The sequence below is a fragment of the Terrapene carolina genome, unplaced genomic scaffold, assembly GCF_002925995.2.
Source record: "Terrapene carolina triunguis isolate 2854851 unplaced genomic scaffold, T_m_triunguis-2.0 Scaffold190, whole genome shotgun sequence".
Classification (NCBI taxonomy): Eukaryota; Metazoa; Chordata; order Testudines; family Emydidae; genus Terrapene; species Terrapene triunguis.
The window spans coordinates 2,559,919-2,586,109 of record NW_020664541.1 but is presented as its reverse complement, the minus strand read 5'-3'; the positions used below and the strand labels follow the sequence as shown (position 1 = coordinate 2,586,109).

General features: G+C 45.0%; 1 protein-coding gene across 2 annotated transcripts in view; it reads left to right on the top strand.

Annotated features, from left to right (window-relative positions):
- The window catches only part of WNK1 (WNK lysine deficient protein kinase 1), a 182,030-nt gene that overhangs the window by 114,984 nt on the left and 40,855 nt on the right, over nucleotides 1-26,191 (top strand). For both annotated transcript variants that reach the window (XM_024204658.3, XM_024204640.3), the window contains 12 exons: nucleotides 1,787-1,864; nucleotides 3,189-3,338; nucleotides 4,456-4,929; nucleotides 6,132-6,413; nucleotides 7,093-7,190; nucleotides 8,881-9,043; nucleotides 9,843-9,959; nucleotides 17,733-17,906; nucleotides 18,495-18,552; nucleotides 18,712-18,852; nucleotides 21,294-22,771; nucleotides 25,103-25,186. In XM_024204658.3, the coding sequence (XP_024060426.2) occupies nucleotides 1,787-1,864; nucleotides 3,189-3,338; nucleotides 4,456-4,929; nucleotides 6,132-6,413; nucleotides 7,093-7,190; nucleotides 8,881-9,043; nucleotides 9,843-9,959; nucleotides 17,733-17,906; nucleotides 18,495-18,552; nucleotides 18,712-18,852; nucleotides 21,294-22,771; nucleotides 25,103-25,186 (3,297 nt within the window). The remainder of the gene's footprint in view (nucleotides 1-1,786; nucleotides 1,865-3,188; nucleotides 3,339-4,455; nucleotides 4,930-6,131; nucleotides 6,414-7,092; nucleotides 7,191-8,880; nucleotides 9,044-9,842; nucleotides 9,960-17,732; nucleotides 17,907-18,494; nucleotides 18,553-18,711; nucleotides 18,853-21,293; nucleotides 22,772-25,102; nucleotides 25,187-26,191) is intronic.

Here is a 26,191-nt window from a genome sequence, read left to right as displayed (position 1 = left end):
AGAGGAGAGGACCTACCTAGAAGTAGACTTCTCTTCTCCCTCACTCCACTCATTTCAACAGTGAAGTTAGGATTCTCTTCACTGTTGCAGTTGCAGGGGACTAGCCCATTTTTTGGAATGGAGGAGATGTTTAGGAAGAAAAGGAGCTTTGTTGTTCTGCAGTGTATAAATGTAGAAAGGTCAGGAACCAGGGATTCAGTCTGAATGCTTTCCTCATGGGATAGTGGAGACTTTTCTTCCCACCCACTCAACACAAGTAGAGGCTTGTGGTGATAGCTGTTTCAGAATGCAGCTTTTAAGCACCAATCTGTTAGATGACAGTTGCTGAACTCCAAAGGAGCCCACTTAGAGCATAGTGAACCTTCAGTGTAAGCAGAGTGAAAGTCTAGTGAAGTGCTTTGAAACAATTTGGGACTATACTACCCTATAAACACTATTTTGTTACAACAAACGTCAGTAAGTGGTTTCCTATGTATGTTAAAGACTAAACGAATGGCTGGGAAGGTAGCCCAAAATAAGGAAGATAATCCGTATGAGATATATTTTTATTAAGAGCTCTTGACTAATGTGTTAAAATAGTGCATGATTTAGGACTTAAACTGTAGCCTCATGTAAAAGCGGCATTACCTTGGTATGTAACGTTTAAATCGTAACGAATAGGCAATACCTTCAAGAAACTATTAAAAGAGCAAAAGAGAGAGCTTCCCTGGATGGTGTTGTGTTTTCCAAGGATTTTTCTTAAATCATAGGAATGCTTTCGAAAAGTATTCATGGAAGCAATATACTGCAGGCTTGTACACTATCTCTAAGGGAAATCTTGTGGCTTTAGTAATTTGAAAGAATATTTCATACAGTACTTTATACAACTTTCTAAATGTACTAGACACTTCCTACTTTTTCAGCCTTCCCACTGAAGTGACAAACTAAGAAAGGGAGCTGGGTGACCTTCCCTTTCTGGGCTATCCTGAGGTGTATAGTTACTGTATGTCCCAGTTTCTGATCCAGAAGGATATTTAGTCAAGTGGGAACGAAACTGCTGAGGAGGTAGTTGCCATACTGTTTCTTCAGTCTCTTCCACATTCGCTTGTAATGTCCTTCATCCATTCTTTTATTTGCTTATTCATTCAAAGTTGTCACTTTGTGTTAGCTAGGACTCTGTGGACTGGAACCCTCTGTCTCTCCAACAGCTGATCCAGTTGATAGGCTCTGAACATTTATTAGGGTTTGAGAATCTGTAAGTGATTTGGTGTGGATTTTTGACATGTCTTTCAAAGTGAGCTGAGGACACACACACACACACACGCTTGATTTAATACTGGTCTAGAACTCTGTATCTTTCTTCAGCTGATGCTCAAGGATACAGATTTCATATCCTTTTTTCATTTTCTTTCTTTTACCCCGGCCACCTAAGTGTGCTCAGTGTGTAAATGTTTAATGCTTCTGTTCCCGGCTATCATACCAGGACAGCTTGACGTAGATCCTAAAGAAACACTGCAGAAGGATGAAACTGGTAGGCTGACTTGCCTAATATGGAGGGCTGTTTGGGTTGCACTGGTGTTTTTTTGTATTAGTTGTTCTGGAAAGCTTAACAAAATAGAGCTCATCACTGCCCCATAATGCTCTGCTCTGTTGAATAGCTCTATATTAAAATTAAGCCATAGTATTGTTTTGTATTCATTAGAAATTTGTTCCAATTAGACCATCCTAGTCAGAAATTATAGATGCTTGTTGCAGAAGCCAATAATTGCCCAGTCTGATTCTACCTGTTTCCATTTTTTTCCTGTAGACACAGGTGCAAGGCCAGCCAGTCTCAAGTAGTATATCAGTGGGGGTACCATGCCAGCCTACACAGCAAAGTCAGCAGGTAAGAATAACAGTTCCTAAAGCTGGGACTGATGTGTAGTAAGTTTAACTTGCAGCTTGCTTTTTATGGGAAAAAGTGAACAGGAGGATATCCTCGTCCTTTGTAGAAAGGATATAGGCTTGTTGGTGCAGATGCTAGGCACAGCTGCCAACTTTTTTATATTCTAGTGACTTTTTTATACATGATGGCTTATTTTTGACTAAAGGATGTAATTGAAGCTTTCCAGATTGAATGGGAATCCTCTTGATGATGTGTTTGAGTAGGCAAAGGTGTAAATCTTCTCTACTCTCGCAACCTCAAGTTTAACACATCTAGTTCTAGTGTGTGCTTGGTTTTGAAAGTGAAATTTTGTAAGCTAAGTACAAGTGGACTATAGTGCTTGCAGAATCTGGCCTTCCAAATTTTCTCAATGATTTTCTCAATGAGATTCCCTGTGCAGGGGCACCTTCTCATAAGGGTATGGTAAAAGGACTTAGGTCTAGGTTTTGGGCAAAGGGCTGAATAACTGAAAGACATGTTTTCTTACTTGGGCACTGATACAACTATTTTGTAGGATCTTTTTGTGAATGCTGTCTTCTGTGCCTTTCAGGAAGGTGTTGAATCTCTTTTTATTTGAAAAGAGAGCTCAGACTAACTCTTAAGTAATTTTAAGATCTAACAAAATGATTGAGTAGGTGGAAACATGAAGATGAAACACCAATCTTATGGTAGCTTACCCTTTTGTCCTTCTGGCATTGAAGTTTGTATAGTGTACAACCCTATTGTCATGATGTAAAGTGTAGTAGCAAGGAGACTTCAGACTTAATTTTTGAATTTCTTGACTTCTTTGGACAGCCTTAATGCTAAGCAGCTATGCTTAGTGTAACTGTAGGATAATGTGAAATCAGTCTTACTAGCTGTCTAATATACTTGTTCCCACATCTGTGTTTCTGATAGGTACACAACAGAGGTTTCACTCAGAAAAACTGTACATCTTCTCTTGACAGCTTTGACATCTGCCTATTCTAGGTAGCCCTGTCTGATCGTCTGGCTTTTGTGATATGAAATATTTTCTATGCTGAATAATATTCTGTTAATTGTTTTTTCACTTACACTAATTCTGTAACAGGATGCATTAGCTTCCATTGTAACTAGTGAAAAATTAGGGCTCAGTGTTGGTTCCAGAGCTGTTTTAATGCTGCGGAATAGAAACTATCGTATATGGTTATCTCGTATACTTACAGAGAGTGAAATCTAGGAAAATCTACCCAAACACATCTAAATCTGAGAAACGTTTTTATCTGAAGAGAAAATAATCTCTTGCCATCTTTTCTCCTTGCAACAGAGTGCACAGCAGCTGGCTCCTTCCCAGCAGACAGGACAGTACCAGCTGCAGCAGTCATCCGTTTCCAGTGGAGCTACCCCATCACAACCAGTTTCTCAAACTCAGACTCCACTGATCATGCCGATGCCTCAGGTACCAGCTGGAACTCAGGTAATTAAACTTGGTCTTTTGCAAAATTAGGAGATTTCTCCTCTCTTCCTTTGTTGGCTGCCCCTTTTACTGGTCTGCCTTGTGTCCTAATGGTTCAGAAAATACTGCTGGAGGTGACACGATTATTCTACTATGTTTAAGAATTTTTGGCAGGAATAGAAATGTCTGTATGCCTGGAATCCCTTTCTTTAGAATATGTGGCAGAAGTTCAGTGGTTCAGTTGAGGAGCAACAGCACTTAAAAGGGAGGCCTTTCTTACATAGATATCTTTGTCAGGTTGTCTAAAATGTGACAACAAGACATAACTTCTGCAAAGATTAAAATAATGTGTCACCTGCACTTTGAGGAGTTTCATGTGGCATTGTTGACACTTTATGTAGGAGAAACCTACTCCATCCAAATTACATTTGTGTGTTCATAATCAAAAAATTGTTCTCCAGTTAATAAGCCATGTACACTGCCTCTTCTGAACTGTCGTCCTCTTTTCTACCGGCCTTCCTCCTTCACTCCTTGGCCAGGATGCTTCTGTTACTGAATGGTCTTATTTCGGATTGGCTCACATTTTTTGATACTATGAATGTGAGCTTTGTTAAATTTAAAGGGTTTTTGTTGCTTGTTCATTTGAACTCCTTTTCCAATTGATTGCTGGCTTCAATTGACTTGACCTTTGCCATTCTCTGTATGCTGACAGTGGCTTTTCACTCTCCATTGCTTCCTGCCCATACCCGAAATGGGCAGACTTCCCCATTTTGTTGTGGGGTTTGCATCTCTTCCTGGTAGGGAAGGGAGGGAGGGAGGATTGGTTGTAGAATTAGAATGAGAGAGGACCAGAGTTTGTTTACATACATGTTGGTGCTGCAGCAGTGTTCAGATCTTGCTGTTCTACCCCAGCACAACGTACATGTTGCAAAAGGTGGTTTAGAGGTCTTCAGGAACGAATTGCAAAATGAGAACCCTTTGGAACACAGCAATCAACTCTCCAGCTACTCTCCCCAATCCACTCTTAAAGGGTGTGATAACTTAAATAATTCTTTTTTCTTTGACTCATACATTAAAAATCTGCTTTCTGCAACCCTGCTTCCTAAAAAGTCTATCTCTATTTTCTTTGCATCCCCAGCTTCCTGTTTCCCAAGCAGTGCCGATCATCCAAGGCGAACCTCAATTACCTGTTGCAGCACCTTCTCTCCCTCAACCTTCAATTGCCCCAACCATCCCCATTGGCTCTCATTTTCTCCCTATGGGACAGCCCTTGTCAACCTCCCTGCTCACCCAGTTCTCAGTCTCTCAGCTCCCCATAGCAGCATCTCATGCGTCAGTGGCTCAGCCAGGCTTCCAGTCTCTGCCTATCTCTATGGCAGCTGGCATTAACCAGCCACTTCTCACTCTGGCCACATCTGCTGCAGCAGCTGCTATCCCTATAGGATCAACCATTGTCCCTAGCCAGCTTCCAGCTGTTCTACAGTCTGCGGCCCAGCTGCCCAGCCAGGTTCTCCCACAGCTCCTGCAGCCAGCTGTTCAGTCCATGGGATTACCAGCCAGCCTTGGACAAGCTGCTGAAGCTGCACTTCCAGCTGGAGATGCTTTGTATCAGGTATTGTTGCAAGCCAGCAAGAGGTCTCCTTGTCCTCTGTTCCTCTGGGGCACTAGACCTGATCTGCGTGCTGCAGATACTTGCCAATACCCGAATTTGGCGGGAGAGAGAACAAGCCACATGTTTTTTGTCCCTTTTTTTTTTTTAATGAACAAATCTGTTCTCTCATTACACTTGTATGCAAGAGGGCATAGTTTCATTAAATTTTATTTGTTTTTGGACACCTAACTATGGATTTATTGGCAATGGAATTTCTCTGAAAGAGCTAGTATTTTTTCTGCTATATGTGACAACTATGAATTTGAAAATTGATAATATTTTATCACCCCTGCCAAAGACATCAAATTGCTGCTCTGTGTCCTGGAAAGACACTGTGTGGGGTATCTGGCAACACCAGTCTTCTGGCACAACTCATTGAGGGAAAATTGATATCTTAGCAATAAACCAAACTATGTGATCCCTGAACATAAGTGAAGTATCCGATGCAAACATGGAATGTTGAGATGATGGACAGGAGCTAATCAGTGTCTGATTATTTAGAAGTTTAATCATTTACTGCTGTCAGGGTATAAAAGGGACAACTTGCATAGTGATGGGAATAGAGGCCCAACATGTGATGTTTACCACTATTGTAATGTAATATATATTACATTGAAATGTGCTGTCCAACAGCAGATAATAGCTAGTACTGTTTACTTGCGGTGTGTAGCAATGTTGCTTGGCACTCAGGTCAGCCCACCTCCTGAGTGTGGAAAGGGGAGAGATTGTAGGAACATTAGCTATTAGTTATGAAAGATTACCAGCAGAGGTTGCGTATCCTGTCTGAGTAGTGGCCATTCAGCCTGCAAGCTCTTCAGATTTTCCACTTCATAATTTTGTAGATAACTATGGGGGGAGTTGGAAGGTGAGGATTCATTTACCTGCTAGGGACTTTGAAACCCTTCTCTTTTGTGAGAGCCCTGAGAGAGAATTTGCTGGTTCATACTACATGATTGTTCTGGAGGTGAACTTGTTCACCTGGGCAGTCTGCTCTGTTCCTCTTGGAAAATGATTTTTAGAGGTGCTTGAACATTCTGGAAGGGTGTCAGGTTGGAACATGCCCCTGCAGCTTGACTTGCCATGTTTTCTTTTTTCAGCCTTTCTTTCTGATTTCCTAACTTCCCCTGAAATGCACTAATTCAGATTCCTCATTTCTGTCACAGGGCTTCCCACCTCGGCTGCCGCCGCAATACCCAGGAGACTCAAATGTTGCTCCCTCCTCTGCTGTGGCCTCTGTTTGCATACCTTCTGCAGTACTGTCCCCTCCCTTACCCACTGATGCATTGGCTCAGCCAGGCTATCTTGCTGCAATGGTGCAGCCTTATGTGGAACAGAACATTTTAGTTCCTCTGGGCGGTCTAGGAGGACAGGTTCAAGTGCCACAGCCTGCAGTGAGTTTAGCACAGCAGGTCTCATCTGCGTCTTCACAGCAGGGAGCTTTAGAGGTAAATGTAATCTCTGCAAGTTCTGTGTGTAAACTATAAATGTCAGGGCATGAATTACATTGCACTGTTTGTGGGGTAAATTAATCCCTTCTGTGATGATATTCATTTGGACATAATGAACTAATCTCTCAAATGACTTTTTCTTACAGCAGAATGTCATGCCAATGTGGGGACCTTGTTGCCATTGGCTGTTCTGTTGGGAAGTGAGTGTGCCTCCCAGAGGCAAAAATCTGTTAACACTTCACTTCTTGCTAGTACTCTAGATCCTTTTTGGTCTTCTCAAAGACACTCTGCCATTGGTAGCCCTTGAGAATCTCTCTTATACATGTTCCCTGCAGCCTTGCTGCTGTTGGGGGAGAGATTCGAATTGTCTTTGTGTGCTGCGTTGGCTTCCTTGTTGCACAGTCTGCTAGTAAGATGCTGGCTGCATGGCGAGCTGTAGTATCACAGTGTAGCAGATGGGATGGCTGACCTCACCAGGCGCTCTGTATGAGACTTGCACTAGAGCCCTCTTCCTTGGGTATCAGATTTGAGAGGACTAGACCCTGGTTGTTATAAATTGTTCTGGAGAAATGGTGCTTTCTAGCTTCGAAGTTTGATTGGGGAGAAAATATTAAAAGGTTGATTGTGGTAAGAAATAACTCATTGGCATGCTTGAATGTTTGTTTTCTCTTCGCAGAGTACTCAGGGAGCCTCACAGGCTGCTCCTTCAGAATCTGTACCATCAGCACAGCAACAGCTTGCACAGACTACCCCATTGGTCTCCTCACTAGACAGGTAACCAGTGGGTTTTACCAAGTTGAACTTTTTGGTCGAGAGGAGTTTCTTCCCTTGGTGGCTCTTTGGCATCTGTTCTTTACTAGGGATATTTTCTATGTAAACTGAGGGGAATAACTTCCATTTTTTTTCTAGAAGATTTCTCTCCAACTCCTCCAAGCCTCCTCTTTTTAAGCAGGGCCTGGAGAAGGCACACCGATTGTGTGCAATGATCTGATGTTACCATGCCCAAGTGGGTCACAACTGACAATACCAGATTCATGACAAACTGCTGAGAATTAGGGCAAACACCCCCCAAAACTGGTGGTTATTCTTCCATATGATTTACCAAACCAGCAACAAAAGTAAATTTCTGTCTCACTACATTGGCTAATGAGAAGTCAGAAATAGTCTCCTTAAGTATCCCAGCCTTTGTTCCAACACCTAGACACTAGACTTAGTGATGAGTGGTTATTTAAAACCAATTTCATCAACCAAAGGGGGGGTTCTTCTCCCAAAGGATCAGTCACATACCCAGGTCAATATATAACTTAGATCTTACCCAATAATCATGCTGTTGCCAATCCTTTAGTATCTAATATCTAAAGGTTTATTTATAAAAAGAAAGAAAGAGGTGAGAGTTAAAATTGACTAAAGGAATCAAATACATGCAATAATTGCAAAGTTCTTGGATCAGGCATAAAATTGCAGGCTTGTTAAGTCTCTGGTTCCTTCGAAAAGATTGGAAGGTCCCTCAGTCTCTTGGTTAGAATGCTCTCATTAGTATAAGTCCATAGTCCAGAGAACAGAGTGGGAAAGAGGCCAAGTGGAGATGTTTCTGGGGCCTTTTATATTTTTTGTCATATGATGGGTCTGGTCTCAGTACAGTCAGTGGAAAAGTACAGGCACAAGATGGAATCAAGTGTCACATGAGCTGGTCACATGCCCTTGCATGTTTCGATGAGTCATAGCAGGGGCCATTACCCATATTCTGTCTGGAAAGTTCACAGGAAAGTCCATCAGGTGGGGATAAGCTGCTTCCATGGCCCATTGGGTTCATTGATGGGCCATCAACTTGAATAGTCGGTTCACAATGTGCTGGCTAGACTGGATGTAAACTACCTTGTAGGAGTTACCACATTTGAAATACAGGTATATAGTCAATATTCATAACTTCAGAAATGAAAATGATACGTGCATACTAATAGGATAATCATATTCAGCAAATCATCACTTTTCCATTGACCCCTCACATGACATACTTTGTACAAGATTTGTTGCAATTGTATAACAGTGGTAGCAACAGTAATATACATGGTCATATCTTAATCAGATAATGTCACACCTGATATGGTAATCTATTGCAATTACACATCAAGCAAGGGGGTTACTCATTCCTATGATACTCATACTTATTCAGGGGTTGAGCCTTGCAGAGCTTGATCCTTCATCCAGAAGATGCATTTAAATGGATTACTTTACAAACATATTTTATGGATCCCTTCCTTTCATGTGTGGTTACATATTTATTATTCAAGCAACCATATGTGAGTAAAGGATTATCCTCCTCATACCCTGTCCTCACAAGAGTAATGAGTATTGCTCTTAAGAGGCCACCCTCTCTTGGGTTAAGAGGGGAATTCAGTCATCACACACTAAAGAAGTTCAAATATTTGTGAAAATTATTAAAACTAATTATTTTGGTTTTTAGTGCACATTCTGATGTTGCTTCGGGCATGAGTGATGGGAATGAGAATGTGCCAGGATCTAGTGGGAGACATGAAGGGAGAACCACCAAACGCCATTATCGGAAGTCTGTACGCAGCCGCTCTCGGCACGAGAAGACTGCTAGACCAAAACTGAGAATTCTCAATGTGAGTTATGGCTTATTTCAGTGACTGTAGTAGTGGATAATGTCTTTCTTGAGTTTTTACAGAACTTCTCTACCCACCATCCTGAAGAGGGGTATCCTTTGTTTCCCTTGTGTCCTAAATTCTGATAACGGCCTCCCATGTGAAGTGGCTAGGCTTCCACCCCATCTCTTTTCTTGGTGCCGTACACTATACAGGGGTGTACAAAATATTCTTCCTGCTTTGGAGGTCAGATAGTGTTCCAAAGATGAGCTATTAGCTATGCTGCGGAGCATTAAGCACAGCAGAACATGGTCATTCAGGAAGCAGTGATACCAGTAGTTGCTACAGAATATTTGCTTTGCCATTTGCCTTGCCCCTCAGACTGTGTTGACTGGGCTGGAGTTCATTTAAGAAACCTCACCCTATCTTCACTATTACCATTAATGACTTTCCTGAAATGTTGGGACAGACTTTTTGTTCTGTTTCTTGACATAAGCAGGAAAGTTTACAGAGAAGTCAGAGTTCTAGAGAAAGATGGTCTATGTTGAGCAAGAGGGCTTGAAGGTTGATGTGGTTGGGAATCCCTTAGAGGATCATTGCCGTTCAGTGCATCTGATCTCTGTTTGAGAATGGAAAGTGAATTGCTCAAGGAGGAGTACAGTACAGTTGGCCCTCTTGGAGATCTCTTGTTGCTTTTCTGCACCTGGCCTTCCCTGGCTTTAGGAACAAGAGATGTCTGCACACTTGTACTCAGTAGTTGTTCATGATGTTCCATTGTGTTCTGCAGTTCAGGCTGGAAAGCATATTTCTTCTCTTTCAGGTTTCAAACAAGGGTGATCGGGTGGTTGAGTGCCAGCTAGAGACACACAATCGGAAAATGGTTACTTTCAAATTTGACTTGGATGGTGACAACCCGGAGGAAATCGCAATAATTATGGTGAGCTACATCTCCAGTGCAGATGGAGAATTGACCCTGATCTTGTTATCCATATTAGTTGTACAAATCACCTTAAATTAGAGTTCATCTAACCTGCCTTTTTGAATTACTACTATTCTTATTGCTTCCCTGTGCACTATAGTCTTTGTCTCCTCTTCCAGTCACATTACTAATATTAGAAGCAAAATCTTTCCCTAATGACTGAGTGGTAAAGAACAGTGTCCAAAGCCAACATGTTTGGTCCAGTATTTGCACAACTAGTTCATCTGAGGATTTGGGTCAGCTTCTATCTTAAAACTTCAGTGTCTTCAAGTAAAACAGTTTTAACTTTGTACTCTAGGATTTTAAAAATCTCTTACTAACTGCTTGTTGTGAGCTGAGCTAATAAACAGTAAACTCGATTTCTGGAAATACAATATAAAACAAACTCCTCCAAGTGCAGTCCTGTTCCTGTCACTGGGGAACTTGAAGAAAATTAAGTACTGTCCCTATGTGAGCTCCACAGTAGGTGTATCTGAGTCCCTGTACCTCTAATCAAAGATTTTAGGTTGCAGTGTCTGTTCAGCCCTCACATGTGCTCTCCTTCCCTCATGATCTACCTGGAGGCTATCTTGTGCGGGCGTACCGCCCACAGTTCCTTCTCGACTGCCTTTGGCCTCAAATGGAGCGATCAGGTGTCTTGTTACTCTGCATCATTAGCATAAGTAGTAGTTTAATCCTTTTGTTTCCCTTAATAGTTAGTTTCCGGGATTTTTAAAAAAAAAGGGGGGGAAAACCCTTCTATTTCATGTTTCCTGCCCTTTCTGGGGAACCCTCTACACCTCCCCTCTCCCCCAGAGGGCGTTTAGTAGTTTAGACTCTCTAACCTCTCCGTTTAATTAAAAAAAAAAAAAAAAAAAAATTCTGCTTTCTTTGCTTTTGAGGGTGATATCACTGTGTAAAGTATTGGGAGAATCGTATATCCACAAAAGTGCAACCTCTGCCAGCAGCTCAAGGCAAGGTCTCAAAAAAACCAAATCAGGATCTGGAGTTAAAACGCCTCCTGATGGAGAGAGCACTTCACCCACCAGCTGACTCCAGTGCCAGACATTCTCCAGGACACATGTTGTCCCTGGAGCCTTTAACTTCCCTTGGGGTAGAACTGAATGTTGCAAAGCTCCTGTCCCTGGAGTGTTCCACACATAAGCAACCATCAGTACCTACAACTTACCACCGACACTCCTCCACGGCACCAAGTGAATCTGTGGAACCACAAGAATTCCCGTGCCCTAGAGCAGTGGTCTCCGAACCTTTTTGATCGCGCACCCCTATCAGTAAAAAATTTTTGAGCATGCAACCCCCTGCCGCGCTGGCTCTACCATTTTTGCCAAAGCAAAAAAGAAAAAAAAAAAACGCTCCGACTCCCGCCCGAACTGCTGCAGCAGCAACAACAACAAAAAAGCTGCTTGGACTCCCGCCCGAACTGACCAAGTGCCAAAAAAAAAAAACCCGCTCCTTCTGCCACGCACCCCCAAGGATCCTCTTGCGCACCCCACTTTGGAGACCACTGCCCTAGAGACCTGGAGGTCATGGAAGAACCACAATCCCCATTAATTGATACTGGGGCCCCATGCCTGGAATCACTGAGGACATTTACTGCCAATGCCCTGGTCAGCACCACCCTTACCTTTGAGTCTGACAGTGACCAGGCGCATGTTATTTCCCTGACCTATCACTGTGGCGTGCCATCACAGTACTAGAGACCTCATCAACTCCACCCTTGCGCTGACCTGCAATCTTGGTGTGGGCCTCTTTGTGCACTTCCACTACCCCTCCTCCCCCACCCCCAGTTGCCCTATTGGGATCCTTGGGTGATGTACAGATCCCACACTTTGTGGGTGTCTGTGTCTCTGAGAGAGTTGGCAAGACTGTCTCCTGTAGCTTCACTATCTCTAGTCCCTGAACTGGAGGAGGAGGAAACTTTTGAAGCACAGGAGGAAAGGCTTGAAAGGGAGGCTATCCCTCCAGCAAACTTCTCATCTTCACCAGATAAGGCTTTAACGCCTCCCCCCATCACTAGCTGATGATTTTAAGAACTTTTGAGATCTTACTAAGAGGGTGGCAGATGAGTTGCAAATTCCCCTACAGGAGGTAGCAGATACATATCACAAGCTGGTAGATATTCTGCATACAGTACTTCCTCCTTCTCCAAAATCGCCCTCCCAATTAAGGAGGCGCTTCTTGACCCTGCCAAAGTCATCGGGCAGACACTAACCTCCATTGCATCGACCTGCAAGAGAGTGGACAAGAAATATTACATGCCTCTCAGAGGCAGACTTTGTTTCTACATCCTCAACCCAATTCAATTGCTGTAGATGTGATTAATGCATGTGGCAAGCAACATCATGCCAAGTCGACCCCATATGATGGAGATTGGAAAAGGCTAGATTCCTTTGGAAGGAAGACTTATTCGTCTGTGACATTGAAGTCCAGGGTCGCAATTTGGTCATGGCCAATTATTATTTCATTAATTATGGAAAAGTCAGTGTGTTCATCGAACATTTACCAGAGGCACAAAAAGAGCAGCTTCAGGTCATTGTCATAGAGGGCAGTTAGTGGCCAGGACTGTGCTACAGACAGTGTTGGATGCTAGGTCTCCCTGGCAGTGATATTGAGGCAGGCGTCGTGGTTACACCTTTCTGGGTTGCCCAGAAAGGTACAGACTATGGTTGAGGATCTCCTATTCAACGGGCCCAAGCTCTTCACTGATATGACTGGCGCCTCTCTCCACACCTTGAAGGATTCCATGGGAATCTATACAGCGGACAAAAGAGGAGACATGGCTCTCAACCACAGTACAGGTCACGACCTTCTCAGTACCCAGCCTCACAATGCTATTATGAGCCGCAGTGCAAGAGGCTCAGGGTACAAAAGTGAAAACAGCACCCCAGTATGCAACCTCTGACCGTCTCTTCTCAGCACTTTTGACAGATTGAGGGCCTGAACAACTACGCCTTGAAACATCAGCTACCATCTATGCACCTGTCACATGATTTTGGCAATTACCTGACCTCCTTTCACAGCAGCTGGGACAAATGGCTCTTGGAGATGATTTCAAAGGGTTACGCCATTCATTTCTCGTCCCTCCCCCATTCTCACCCTCCTTCGCCATCACTCTTCAGGGACCCTTCTCACGAGAACCTGCTTCGCCAGGAGATAGATCTGTTACACCTAGGAACCATAGAACCAGTCCCAGCAGAACTCAGAGGCAAGGGGTTTTACTTCGATTTATTCCCTGATCCCCAAGGCAAAGGGAGGTTGGACACCCATTCTAGACCAAAGGGCATCAAACAGATGTGTGAAGGTGCAGAAGTTCAAGGTGGTCACGCTAGGAGCCATTATTCCAGCTCTGGAGCAAAGAGCTTGGTTTTTGGCCCTCGACCTACAAGATGCCTACTTCCACGTCTCAAATCTGACCATCGCACAGGAAATGCCTATGGCTTACCTTTGGGCAAGACCATTATCCGTACAGATGCTCCAATTCGGCCTCTTGTCCGTATCCAGGGTATTCTCCAAGGCTGTCTGTCATAGCGGCACACTTGCAAACATAAGGCATTATCTACATTATCTAGACAACTGCCTTGTTGAGGATGCCATATGTGCCACTCAGATCACCACGCGCACTTTTGCACAACTGGGCTTACAGCACAACATCCATAAACCAACCCTCAGCCCGTTACAGCGACTGGAATTTATTGGAGCCAAACTTGACACAGTGCAAGTGAGAGCATTATTCCTGCTGCACAGATTTACCACCCTCACGAGCCCCATAGAGACAGTCCAGGCTAGCCCACAAACGTCAGCCAGGATCTGCCTACAGTTGCTCAGTCATATGGCAGCATGCACCTTCGGCACTCTGCACGCCTCATTGTTCATGAGGTGTCTACAGATGTGGCTCAGGTCCGTCTGTTCCTTGAACAAAGACAGGCTAAGCAAACCGCTATCAATACCCTCCACTATAAAGCATTCCCTGGACTGGTGGAAAGACGCATCCAAGCAGACGTTTCATTTGTACAATTGCTACCGACGCTGACTCGGACGTATGCCTCCCTGATAGGCTGGGGAGCCCATCTACATGACCACAAGGTTCAGATCAAGTGGTCTCCTACAGGAGCGGCTCTCGTATCAATCTTTTGGAGTTAAAAGCCATCAAACGCCTGTGCACACTTTCTCCAATTCATCAAGAATACCACGTGAAGGTCACGAGAGACAATATAACTTGTATATTTTACATCAATCACCAGGGGAGTGCCTGATCTCCCTCCCTCTTCACAGAAGCACTCAGACTTCGAATTGGCGCATCTGACACAGCGTGCTTATCTCAACCATCTACCTACCTGAGATGCAGAACGTGACAACCAACAGTCTGTCAGAACGTCTCTCATGACCACAAATGGGAACTGAACTCAGAGGTGCTTCATGACTAAGGCTACAATTTAGTCACAGGTATTCTTAGTAACTCATGGACAAGTCATGGGCAATACACACAAAATCACAGGCCTGTGACCTGTCCATGACTAAATCTTAAGGGGGTTACTGCTGGGGGGTGCCAGGACTGCTGCTGGGGGTGAGGGGGCATCTGGAGAGGTTGCTGCTGGGGGGGTGGTTGCTCCAGGGGGCTGCTCCTGGGGCAAGCAGGGGGCCAGCCATGGTATCAGCTGCCGGGGGCCGCCTGGGCACCACTACTGGGGGTTGCCCAGGGAAGTGGCTACTCCGGCTGCCTGGGCACCACTGCCAGCGGCCACCTGGGGAAGCGGCTACTCCGGCTGCCAGGGGACGTGGGCAGCGGCTGCACTGGCCACCGAGGCACCACTGCTCAGGCGGTCCCTGGGGCCAGCCTCACCGGCTGTTGCTCAGGTGGTCCCTGGAGCTAGCTGCACAGGGCCGCCTGAGCAGTCTGCGGGGCTGCTTCAGCAGCGGCTGGAGGCGGCTGTCCCGGGGGCCACCTGGCTAGCTGGCCTTAGAGCCAGCTACTTGGGCGGCCCTGGGGTCAGCTACGCTGGCCCCCACAGAAGTCGCGGAGATCGCGGGAAGTTATGGAGTCCTTGACTTCCGCGCCAAAGACGGAGCCCTATTCAGGACACGTTCACCCTTTGGGGAACCCTGACTATAGATTGGAACAAGAAATGTCCTCATTATTGCTCCAGAGCAGTCCTGGGGAAACAGTCCTTGGGAGATGTGCTCATCCTCCCATGGGACAGGAACCTTTTGTACACCTTTCCCCCCACTCCTCTACTGTCCAAGGTACGATGTGACAAAGCAAGAGTTATTCTGATAGCCACCTCCTGGCATAGTTTGGTTTCCTTACCTGGCACAGATGGCACTATGTTCTCCAGTTCCTCTTCAACCCATTCCTCAAAACTAACAGCTCCTTCACTCCAACTTGTGGATCCTCCGCTTCCAGGCGTGGCTCCTTCTTGGTTCCAGGATCTAGAGGTAGAATGCTTTGATGAAGTAAAAGACGTGTTATTACATAGCCGAAAATTGACCACTGCTTAACTGCAAAAATGGAAGTGATTCCAAATTTGGTGGTGGTCTAAGCACATAGACCAAACACCTTCCTCCCTCCATCTCCTCAAAACTCTGTTCCTTTAAGGTACACCTTGCAACTATAACGGCGTTTCACTGTCAAGTAGACAGATATTCTGTTTGCTCACCCACTGACGCGTAGATTACTTAAGGGTGTTGGAAATCTCTTCCCACACATGACACCCGCTCCAACCTGGGATCTTAATTTACTTCTCTGAGCCTTGACTATGCCTCCTTTTGGTGACTTGCTCTCTCTCACACCTGTCCATGAGCAGATAGTCTCCTGGCAACTCAATGCTCAGTTGGACAGTTGTGTACTAATATTAATTTTAAAGAAAAATTGTTTTTGACTAACCTGCACAAAACACACACGAACACTCCCGTCACTTAAAGTAATACAGTTACGTTGATAATTGAATACATTTACAGAAAGCTTTCATTGTGGAAAACATTTTGTATAACTCTTGTTACTCATTCATAGATAGGTTTTTCTTGAGGTGCTAACAATATACGTCAAAAATCTGAGACACACACACAAAATTGTAAAAGGAAGATTCTTCCAAAATTGTCATGAAATGTACACCTATAAGCTATTAAATTACACTATCCACATTATATACACTCAACATACACCAGTTACCTCAGTTATTGTTTCCAAGTAAGTCTGAATTAATTCTTGTTGGTTTTGTCATGTAGAAAATAAACTGATTGGTGAGGGTCATATATGCTTAGTCCCATTTCATTTGGCAGCAGCAAGGATAAAATCTTTAATAGTCTTCTCTCTCAAATCCTTCTGTGGGAAATTGTCTTGTCATATCTTGAAAAACTAGTGCATAGGGCTCATGAAATAGAACATCATGGCATTGCCATGCCAGTAGCAATATCCATTTTCAGTCAGAGTGAAAAACAGATAACAGCTAAAAATATGCTTCAGCCTTTGAACAGAAGAGTTTATAGTAACTGATGTTTCTGCACAATTGAAATGTACAGCTGGTTTATGTGGCTAGTCACAGAATTAAGCTTGTGAAGTTATTTGGTCTCTTCTCTGGGAGATATGGGTTCACCTTAAACGCAGTTTGCCAGTGCAGAGCAACTTGGTTCATCACAATTGTTTGACTCTGGTTATGAAAGACTGAACAGGCAGAGAAGAGAATTGAAGTTCATTTCCAGCACTTCGTGAGGAGATCTCGCACAGTACTTTCAAGTTCCAATGACCTTAGTCCTTCATTCCTTTTACTGCAGCTAAACATTTGAGAGCTGTTTTGAACACTTACGGAATATTAAATCAATAGCTGTAATAGGAATTGGTTGCACTGCCTGACTTCAATTATGCAATGATTTTGTAGCTGTGTTGGTCCCAGGATATTAGTCAAGGTGGATGAGGTAATATCTTTTATTGAACCATCTTCTGTTAGTGAGAGAGACAAGCTTTCAAGCTACACAGACCTATTCTTCAGGTCTGGGAAACAGTGTGTCGCAGCTAAATATAAGATTGAACAGATAGTTTGGCAGAAGTAGTAAATTTCAATTAAACATTTTATGCCAAGCAGAAATCCTGTGATGAAGTGACAATAGCTTACCTGGATGAGTGAGACTTTTAGTGCTACTGTAATACAAATAATAGAGGACCAAATAAGAGTCCTGTTACACTTGAGGCTATAAAAATACAGACTATCCCTTCCCCAAAGAGGTCACAGTCTAAACCAGGGGTCGGCAACCTTTCAGAAGTGGTGTGCCGAGTCTTCATTTATTCACTCTGATTTAAGGTTTTGCGTGCCAGTAATACATTTTAACGTTTTTAGAAGGTCTCTTTCTATAAGTCTGTAATATATAACTAAACTATTGTATGTAAAGTAAATAAGGTTTTTAAAATGTTTAAGAAGCTTCATTTAAAATTAAATTAAAATGCAGAGCCCCCTGGACCGGTGGTCAGGACCCGGGCAGTGTGAGTGCCACTGAAAATCAGTTCGCCTGCTGCCTTTGGCACACATGCCAAAAGTTGCCTACCCCTGGTCTAAACTAAAGCAAGATGCAACAAGTTGGTGTGACAAAAATGGCCAACGGAGAATAAGGGTAACACTGAAAGGAAGGCATAATTGCATAGACAGAATCCATGCACAATTTATAGGTTTGAAGGGGTTTAAAAATATAGACAGACAAGGGATATTAATGATGACAGTACTCCTTGTTTTGTTTCATTTACAGGTGCAGAATGAATTTATTCTAGCAACTGAGAGAGATTCATTTGTAGAGCAGGTACGAGAGATCATTGAGAAAGCCGATGAAATGCTCAGCGAGGATGTCAGTGTAGAGCCGGAAGGTGATCAGGGCTTGGAGAGTATGCAGACGAAAGATGACTGCTTCTTTCCAGGGTCCCAGGTAAGTGGGGAACTGGTTGCTTCAGCCAGACTGTTTACAACCTCTGTTTTGAGAAAGTGGTGGCATAAGTAGAGCTGGCCAGAAACTGGAATTCCTGTTCCACATTTGAAATTTCAGAATTTCAAAAAATTGCTCCAAAATGGAACAACAATGAAATGATTTAGAAAAAAATCAGACATCTTGTATTGACATTTTCAAAGTGATTCCTCTGCTCCTCCAGTTGTCCAGCATCCTGGCAGCCCACCAGGCAGGGGAAAGGGGTTGTGAGGGCTTCCAGGACTGCTTTGGAGCTGGGACAACTGCAACCTATGGGAGTCCTGGCTCCAGGGCAGTCTGCCTGGCAGGAAATCAGGTAGGTTTCCAAACTTTCCTGTCTTGGTAATTTAGATGTAATACTGGCATGTTCCCATGGAACAGAGTTTCGGGTGGGGGAAAGGGGCGAAGTGAGGTAGAACTAGACTAGATTGGTGAAGTACGCAAATTCACAGTATTGCTTACAGTAGCAGTACACTGAATACCATAGTTATGCCACTGAACTTGTGTTTGAGGTTGTGCTTGAATGTGAACTTTACTATTATCTTTTTGCAGAAATTGGAGGGAGAGTTCAAACAGCCAGATCCTGTATCTTTCATGCCGCAGAGAATTGGTAAGCTTTATAATACTTATCCAACAGTTTCCTAGTGCTGACTTTGATCCAGCTGAGGAGCGCAACCTTTATATGCTTGAGTGCATGATCTGGCAGGACATGCTGTAATGAGTGAGATGCAGCACATCGCTAAATACCTAACTTCTCTTTATTGTTTAGGTGTTCCTCCCAGCTCTTTCACCCAGGTTGTCCATTCTGCTGGAAGACGGTTTATTGTCAGTCCTGTCCCAGAGAGTCGGTTAAAAGAACAGCAGTTTTTCACCTCTTCTATTCCTGCAGGAAAGGAACTTCCAGATATTGGTTAGTTACCCAAAGCTCTCTGAAGTTTTGATTGTTAATATTTATTTATGATACCAGCTACAAGTTGTTTAACCATAGTGACCAGTTCTTGTAGTAGCTGTCAGTCCCAGAATATTAGAGAGACCATAGGTGCCAACTCTGTGGGTGCTTCAGCCCTGGAGCACCCACAGGGAAAAATTAGTGGGTGCGCTGCACCCACCAGCAGCCAAGCTCCCCTCACTCCCCGCCCCACCTCCTCCTCCCCTGAGCGTGCCGCATCGCTGCTCGTCCGCCTACCTCCTAGCACTTCCTGCCCGGCTGCCACCAAACAGCTGTTTGGCAGTGTTAGCATGCTCTGGGAGGGAGGGGGAGGAGCGGGAATGTGGCAAACTCAGGGAAAGAGGCAGGGTTGGAATGGGGGCAGGGGTGGGAAGGGGCAGGGCAGGTGCGGGGCTGGGGGTGGGTGGGTGGGGTCGAGCACCCATGGGAAAGAGGGGAAGTCAGTACCTATGCGAGAGACAAGATAAGTGAGGTCATATCTTTTATTGGACCAAATTCCACTGGTGTGAGAGAAGCTTTTCAGTTTACACAGAGCTCTTCTTCAGGTCTGGGAAACACACGCAATGTGTCACAGCTAAATACAAGGTGAAACAGATTGTTTAGCATAAGTAGTTAACACACATTTCAAGGGACCATTCAAGGTGAAGTGGCCCGTTAGCACGCCTCCAATCATAGGGGGGAAATGGAAGCTCCTTTCCCCTCCACCCTCTCCTTGTGCAGAGAAGGGTTACTAGGATGATCTGAGGAATGGAAAACCTACCTTATGAGAGGAGACTCAAAAGAGCTTGGCTTGTTTAGCCTAACTAAAAGAAGGCTGAGGGGAGATATGATTGTTCTCTATAAATATACCAGAGGGATAAATACCAGGGAGGGAGCGGATTTATTTAAGTTATGCGCCAGTGTGGACACAAGAACAAACTGATCTAAACTGGCCATCAACAACTTTGGGCTTGAAATTAGGTGAAGGTTTCTAACCATCAGAGGAGTGAAGTTCTGGAACAGCCTTCCAAGGGGAGCAGTGTGGGCAAAAAACCTAACTGGCTTCAAGACTGAGCCTGAAAAATGTATGGAGGGGATGGTATGATGAGACTGGTTACATGCCTTTGTAGGCAATCTGTGACTGCTAATAGCAAATGGGACACTAGATGCGGAGGGCTCTGAGTTATTACAGAGAATTCCTTCCCAGGTATCTGGCTGGTGGGTCTTGCCCACATGCTCAGAGTCTATCTGATAGCCATATTTGGGATCAGGAAGGAATTGCCCCCCAGGTCAGATTGGCAGAGACTCTGGGGGTTTTTCACCTTCCCCAACAGCATGGGGCATGGGTCACTTGCTGGTTTAAACTAGTGCAAATGGTAGATTCTCTGTAACTTGAAGTTTTTAAATCATGATTTGAGGACTTCAGTAACTCAGCCAGAGGTTAGGGGTCTATCACAGGAGTTGTTGGATGAGGTTCTATGGCCTGCAATGTGCAGGAGGTCAGACTAGATGATCGTGATGGTCCCTTCTGACCTTAAAGTCTGAGTCTGTGAATGGTCCCTTGAAATCAGACATGCCAAACCCGTGGGGAAAAAAACGAAGAAATTGGGCTTATTTTTGGCTTAATTGGCTTGAGTTGCTTGTTGGCTAGTTTTTGGCTTGTAGCTTGTTGCTTTTTTTTTTTTTTTTTAAATTGGCTCCCGGCAAGTAGGGGCAACAAGGGGAGAGATTCAGAGGTACACAGTGGGCCCACCAGTCACAGACTGCACACCGGGAGGATCTAGTCACATAGAGTGTTGGGGTTCTTCGGGATTTGCTTGTTTTGACCTTTTTTTGAAATGGGATTAACTTGATTTTTGGTTTACCGTGAAAGTTGGGGTGCTTATTTACCACGTGAAAGTTGGCAACTGTGCTTGAAATGTGTGTTAACTTATGCTAAACAATCTGTTCTACCTTGTATTTAGCTGTGACACAGTACTTTTTCCCAGACCTGAAAAGAGCTCTGTGTAAACTCAAAAGCCTGTCTCTCTTAACAGAAGTTGGTCCAATAAAAGATATTACCTCACCCACCTTGACCAGTTCCTTACATTAGGGAAAAAAACATACTGAAAATAAGGAACTGACTGCTGGTTAGAGCCAAAAATGCTTTTGGGCAGCATTATGCAAGATTTTCCTCCTCTGGATCGCTGTCTGTTAACTAATACTAACCATTGCTGTTCCAGTGCTAGGCTCCTATAGGGTTCACAGCACATCTTAAATTATGATTTGCAACATATCCCCTGGCTCTGTAATCCTAGGTCTCTTTTGAATAGCCTACGTAAATCATGCCATAATGCACTATACTGGAATGGTGTTAATCTAGCAATGGTAGGTAAACCATGGTAAACTTCTCTAGGTGGACTGACTGGATTTTTTTTTTTCAGTTGCTTCCTCTTCATCACATGGTCCTGGGATGAACCTGTCTCATTCTGCCTCATCACTCAGTCTGCAGCAAGCTTTCTCTGAGATCAGGCATACTCAAATGACAGAAGGACCCAGTACAGCTCCTCCAGTTTTTAACCAAACTATACCACCATTTCCACCTGTACTTGCTAACATGGCTGGGAGTCTACCATCTACATCAGTGGCTCCTCTCCCAGCATCTCCCCCTTCCACCACTGGTATTGCTCTTCCAGTAGCTCAGTCTGTTGTTCCCCTGCCTACAGAAAAGGTGCCAGCTGGAGTTGCACCAAGCACAGGTGTTTCAGGCTCCAGCTCTCCCACAACATCACAGTCTGGGCACCAATTAATTGGTGGAGTGACTTCCAGTATGAGTGCACCTGCTTCTTTTTCATTAACTGTTACATCGCAGACTGCTCAACCACTGACTGAAGAAGTTGTCCCTAATATCAGCGCACCTGCTTCTTTAACATTGCCACCAACACAACAGATTCCTGTCATGGTTGGCCCCAGTGTTAGTGCCCCAAGTGCTGTACCCCCACCTGCGACATCTCCGCCTGCTCAACAGATTTCAAGTAGTATGGAGTCTGTGGCAGCTCCGCAAACATCTGTAGCCCCAACTATGGCTCATAATGTGACTTCACAAACTCCTCAGCTCAGCAGCAGTAGCTCCACCCCCAGTCTTGCAGAAACAGTTGTTGTAAGTGTGCTACACTCAAAGCCTGAGGATGGACAATCAGTAGATAAATCGAAGCTGTGCAGTGCAGCTGGCTTGTCCCTTCCTATCTCTGCACCATTGTCCTCTGCAGTGGCATCAAGTATATCTAGTTCAGTCCCTCAGCCTGCTGTGGTGCATCCTTTACTCATCCCATCAGCAGTTGCATCAACACCTGTCCTACCCCAGGCAGCAGCTGCAATCTCTACCCCCATATTACCCCAGGTTCCTTTATCTGGCATCCTACCACTGACGCAGCCAGTTGCTAACTTGCCTGCAGTACAGCAGACCTTGATACACAGTCAACCTCAACTTGCTCCGCTACCCAATCAACCTCATACTCAGTGTCTGGAGGCTGATGTTGACACTCAACCCAAAGCTCCTGGCATCGATGACATAAAGACCTTGGAAGAAAAGCTACGATCTCTATTCAGTGAACATGGCAATGTTGGAGCACCACATCCACCAGTATCTCTGGAGACATCACTGGTAATGGAGACTACAGTCATGCCTGGTGTACCAACGACTGCTGTTGCACCAACTAAACCTATGACCGCCACTACCAGCTCTAGTATACCACCAGTTAGTTTGCCCCTTGGACCAGCTGGCTTACCAGTGATGACATCAGTTGCCACACCTGGTCAGGTGGGCATTCCTGTCACCTATGTTCCAGCATCAGGCAGCATTGCAACAGCAGCAGTGAAACCAGTGACCCCTCCCTCAAAGCCACCTCTTAGCAGGGTACCGGTAAGGAATCCAGCACTCTTGTGAATGGTGTTAAGTATACGAGAGAATAATCTTTTGGAAAGAACTCTTGTTCTGAAGCAAGGCTGAAACAGAATGTTTATCCAAACTGATTTGTACAGTCTATTAGTATATTCTCTGTTTTTAGTGCAGGTACAGTGTTGGCATGCTTTTTCCCTCTTAAGCCAAGTACAGGCAGCTGTCCCCCCTCCCCTGCAGCCTCAGCTCGCTCTGCCGCCGGCGCAATGCTCTAGGTGGCAACTGCGAACTTCTGGGGCAGCGCAGCTGCAGAGCCCGGCCTGACCCGGTGCTCTGTGCTGCTTGGTGGCGATGGCGTGGCTGGCTGCAGCCAGACGGCACAGCTGTAGCGCCGCCAGCCACCGGTGCTCCAGGCAGTGTGGTAAGAGGGAATGAGGGGTTGGATAGAGGGCAGGGGAGTTCGGGGTGGTGGGCGGGGGGTGTGAATAGGGGTCGGGGCGGTCAGAGGGCGGGGAACGGGTTGAATGGGGACAGGGGTCCCCGGGGGGCAGTCAGGAAGGAGGGGGGGTTGGATGGGCCGGTGGGGGGCAGTCAGGGGCAGGGGTTTCCATGGCAGTCAGGGAACAGGGAGAAGGGGTGGCTGGATGGGGCAAGGGTCCTGGGGGGGGGCCGTGAGGGAACAGGGGGGGTTGGATGGGGCAAGGGTCCTGGGGGGGGGGCCGTGAGGGAACGGGGGGGTTGGATGGGGCAAGGGTCCTGGGGGGGGCGGGGCAGATGGGGGTGGGGACTGGGCCACGACCCCCTCCCCTAACCGGCCCTCCATACAATTTCCGAAACCTGATGCGGCCCTCAGGCCAAAAAGTTTGCCCGCCCCTGAACTAGATTCTGCCACAGTTACTTTCCACTTGCTTAAAGATCTAAGAAGGCTTTATCCAACAAGGAACTGTCTATCACGGTTTGCTGCCATAAAAAGCTACCACCCAAATATCATTGGGTCAGGGGTGGCCAACCTGAGCCTGAGAAGGAGCCAGAATTTACCAATTTACATTGCCAAAGAGCCACAGTAATACATCAGCAGCCCCCTCATCAGCAGCCCCACTGATCAGCACCTCCCTCTCTGCCCCCACACCTCCCGATCAGCTGTTTCATGGTGTGCAGGAGGCTCTGGGAGGGAGGGGGAGAAGCGAGGGCACTGCAGGCTATGGGGAGAGGGGTGGGAAGGGGTGGAGTGGGGGCAGGGCCTGTGGCAGAGCCAGGGGTTGAGCAGTGAGCACACCCCGACACATTGGAAAGTTGGCGCCTATAGCTCCAGCCCCGGAGTTGGTGCCTATACAAGGATCTGCATATTAACTTCTGAAGAGCCCTATGTGGCTCCAGAGCCACAGGTTGGCCACCCCTGCATTAGGTTATCATGCCACTTACTATGTGTGTCTTCTGAAATCAAGGAGACATACCCGCACTAGCTCTGATCAATCTAGTGTACTAGAAATAATAGAATGCAGGCAAAGTGACACAAGAGGTGGGGGAGATCTGGACATAATGGAGGGGAGGAGAGTTGGAAAAAATACATGCAGAGCCTCTTAGTTATTAGGTCCTCCCACTTTTGTAATGATTTGAAATAACTAACTGGAATGTGCTGTCTGACTTTGCTGTGAGGCCTGCGTGCCTCGTTCTACCCTTTCCAGTTGCTCTAACACTTTCCACATAACCTGGCTGGATTTTTTTCCCCTTACCAAGATGCATGTTCCAGTCATCTGCTTGGGCAGTCAGCAGCTTCAGGTAGCTGTTTATGATGGGTAAAAAAATTGACCCAGGGAGGTTAAAAATATATTTCTTAGTGGATGGAGATTTCCTCAGATATCAAAAGTGTCTCGGGTTCTTTATTATTGCTTAAAGCGATTTACTACAATCACATGAATATTGCCACTCTTAAGCAGCAGTGGAATCTTAATATAGAGATGTCAGGGAAACTGGGTAGGGGCCACATCCTATTCTGGATTGCCTTGCTTAGTTGTCACTAAGCTTTCTATTGGAAAATTATGATCGTTGCAGTGGTTCTCATGGATTTGAGAGATGTCAAGATTCCTGGCTTTTTTTAAAATAAACAAAAACAAAACTACTTGCCTCAGTCATAAACACAGATTGTTTCCCTGTGGCCATTCAAAGAAAAAATGCAAGTGGATATCTTAGCTGCAATGAATTCCCTCTTAACACTGTTCCTTGCCTCCATAGGAAGTCTCCACAGGGAAATTCTTAAAGGCTTCTACTAAGTGATGTGAGTTATTGTAACTTGCTGACTGCTCCTACTGTTGTTCTTTGTTTGATGGACTTGCATTTCCTGTTCATTATCCATAGGTGCTACCGGTAGGTTTTGAACTTCCAGCTGGCACTCCATCCAGCGAACAGCTGCCACCCTTTCCAGGACCTTCACTAACTCAGGTGCTACATGACTTGGCAGATTCTGTCTGTTACTTCTCCTTTCTCTTTCAAAGAGCATGTTCCAATTAAACTCTCCATTGCATGGTCTTGGCTTCTTCACTTTCTCTTTTGACTGAGTAACCCCTTCTGTGTAGTAGTGACCAGAGTCACTTGTGCACTGGAAAGGCAGCCAACTTTCCCTTTGGATTACTGGACCTTAATGTTTGAACTCTGGGTGCAATGACGCAAGCTTATGTTTTTACTTCTATTTTGAGCTTGAGGGAGAGCTTCTTAAAAGCCCTTGTTTTACAGATAAGTGTATTCAGTGTTGAACAGTAGCTGTGTTTCAAAGTCAGTTATGTGCCAAATATGTCGTCTTAACCATATTTGCAAGGCAACAGTAATCACTGGGTCTTTGAGTGCTGGTGTTGCTAGTTACACCACCTGCAGAGCTCAAGGGGTGAGACTGAAGGTGGTGTATTCCATAAGATGTAGCTATTTCAAACGTGCATTTCATAAACTTAGTACAGAAACTTCTTTCAGCAAATCCCAGTGTTGGCAGAAAACACACTGGGAATGGCCAGCCCTGAGGAGGACAGCGAGTTAAAGCAAAATTAGTAAATTAACTTGCCCAGTGATGCTGAAATCCTCTTTCCAGTGGATACATGAATTAGTTGTATGTAAATGAAGAGAGTCATGAAACTTAACTTCAGAAGTATTACACACACCTGTGCTATGATTAGAATAAAAGGAGTATCTGGGAGCAAAGTTCTAGCTCTGCAGGGAGCAATAAATATTGCAATACCCATCTAGCTGTTGAAAACCCAAGACTGCTGGCTATGAGAACTCAGTGGGTTTTTAATAGTCTCCTTTTCCTAGTCTAGCAAAGTTGGTGCAATTCTATAAATCTTCTAATGTTGATTAAAGATTATAGTTCAAGCAAACTGCTGGGACCTGCATTTGGCCACCTTCTGGTGTATAGATAGCTGAGAACTTCCAGGGAGACTGGTGGATGTTTTGCCTTGT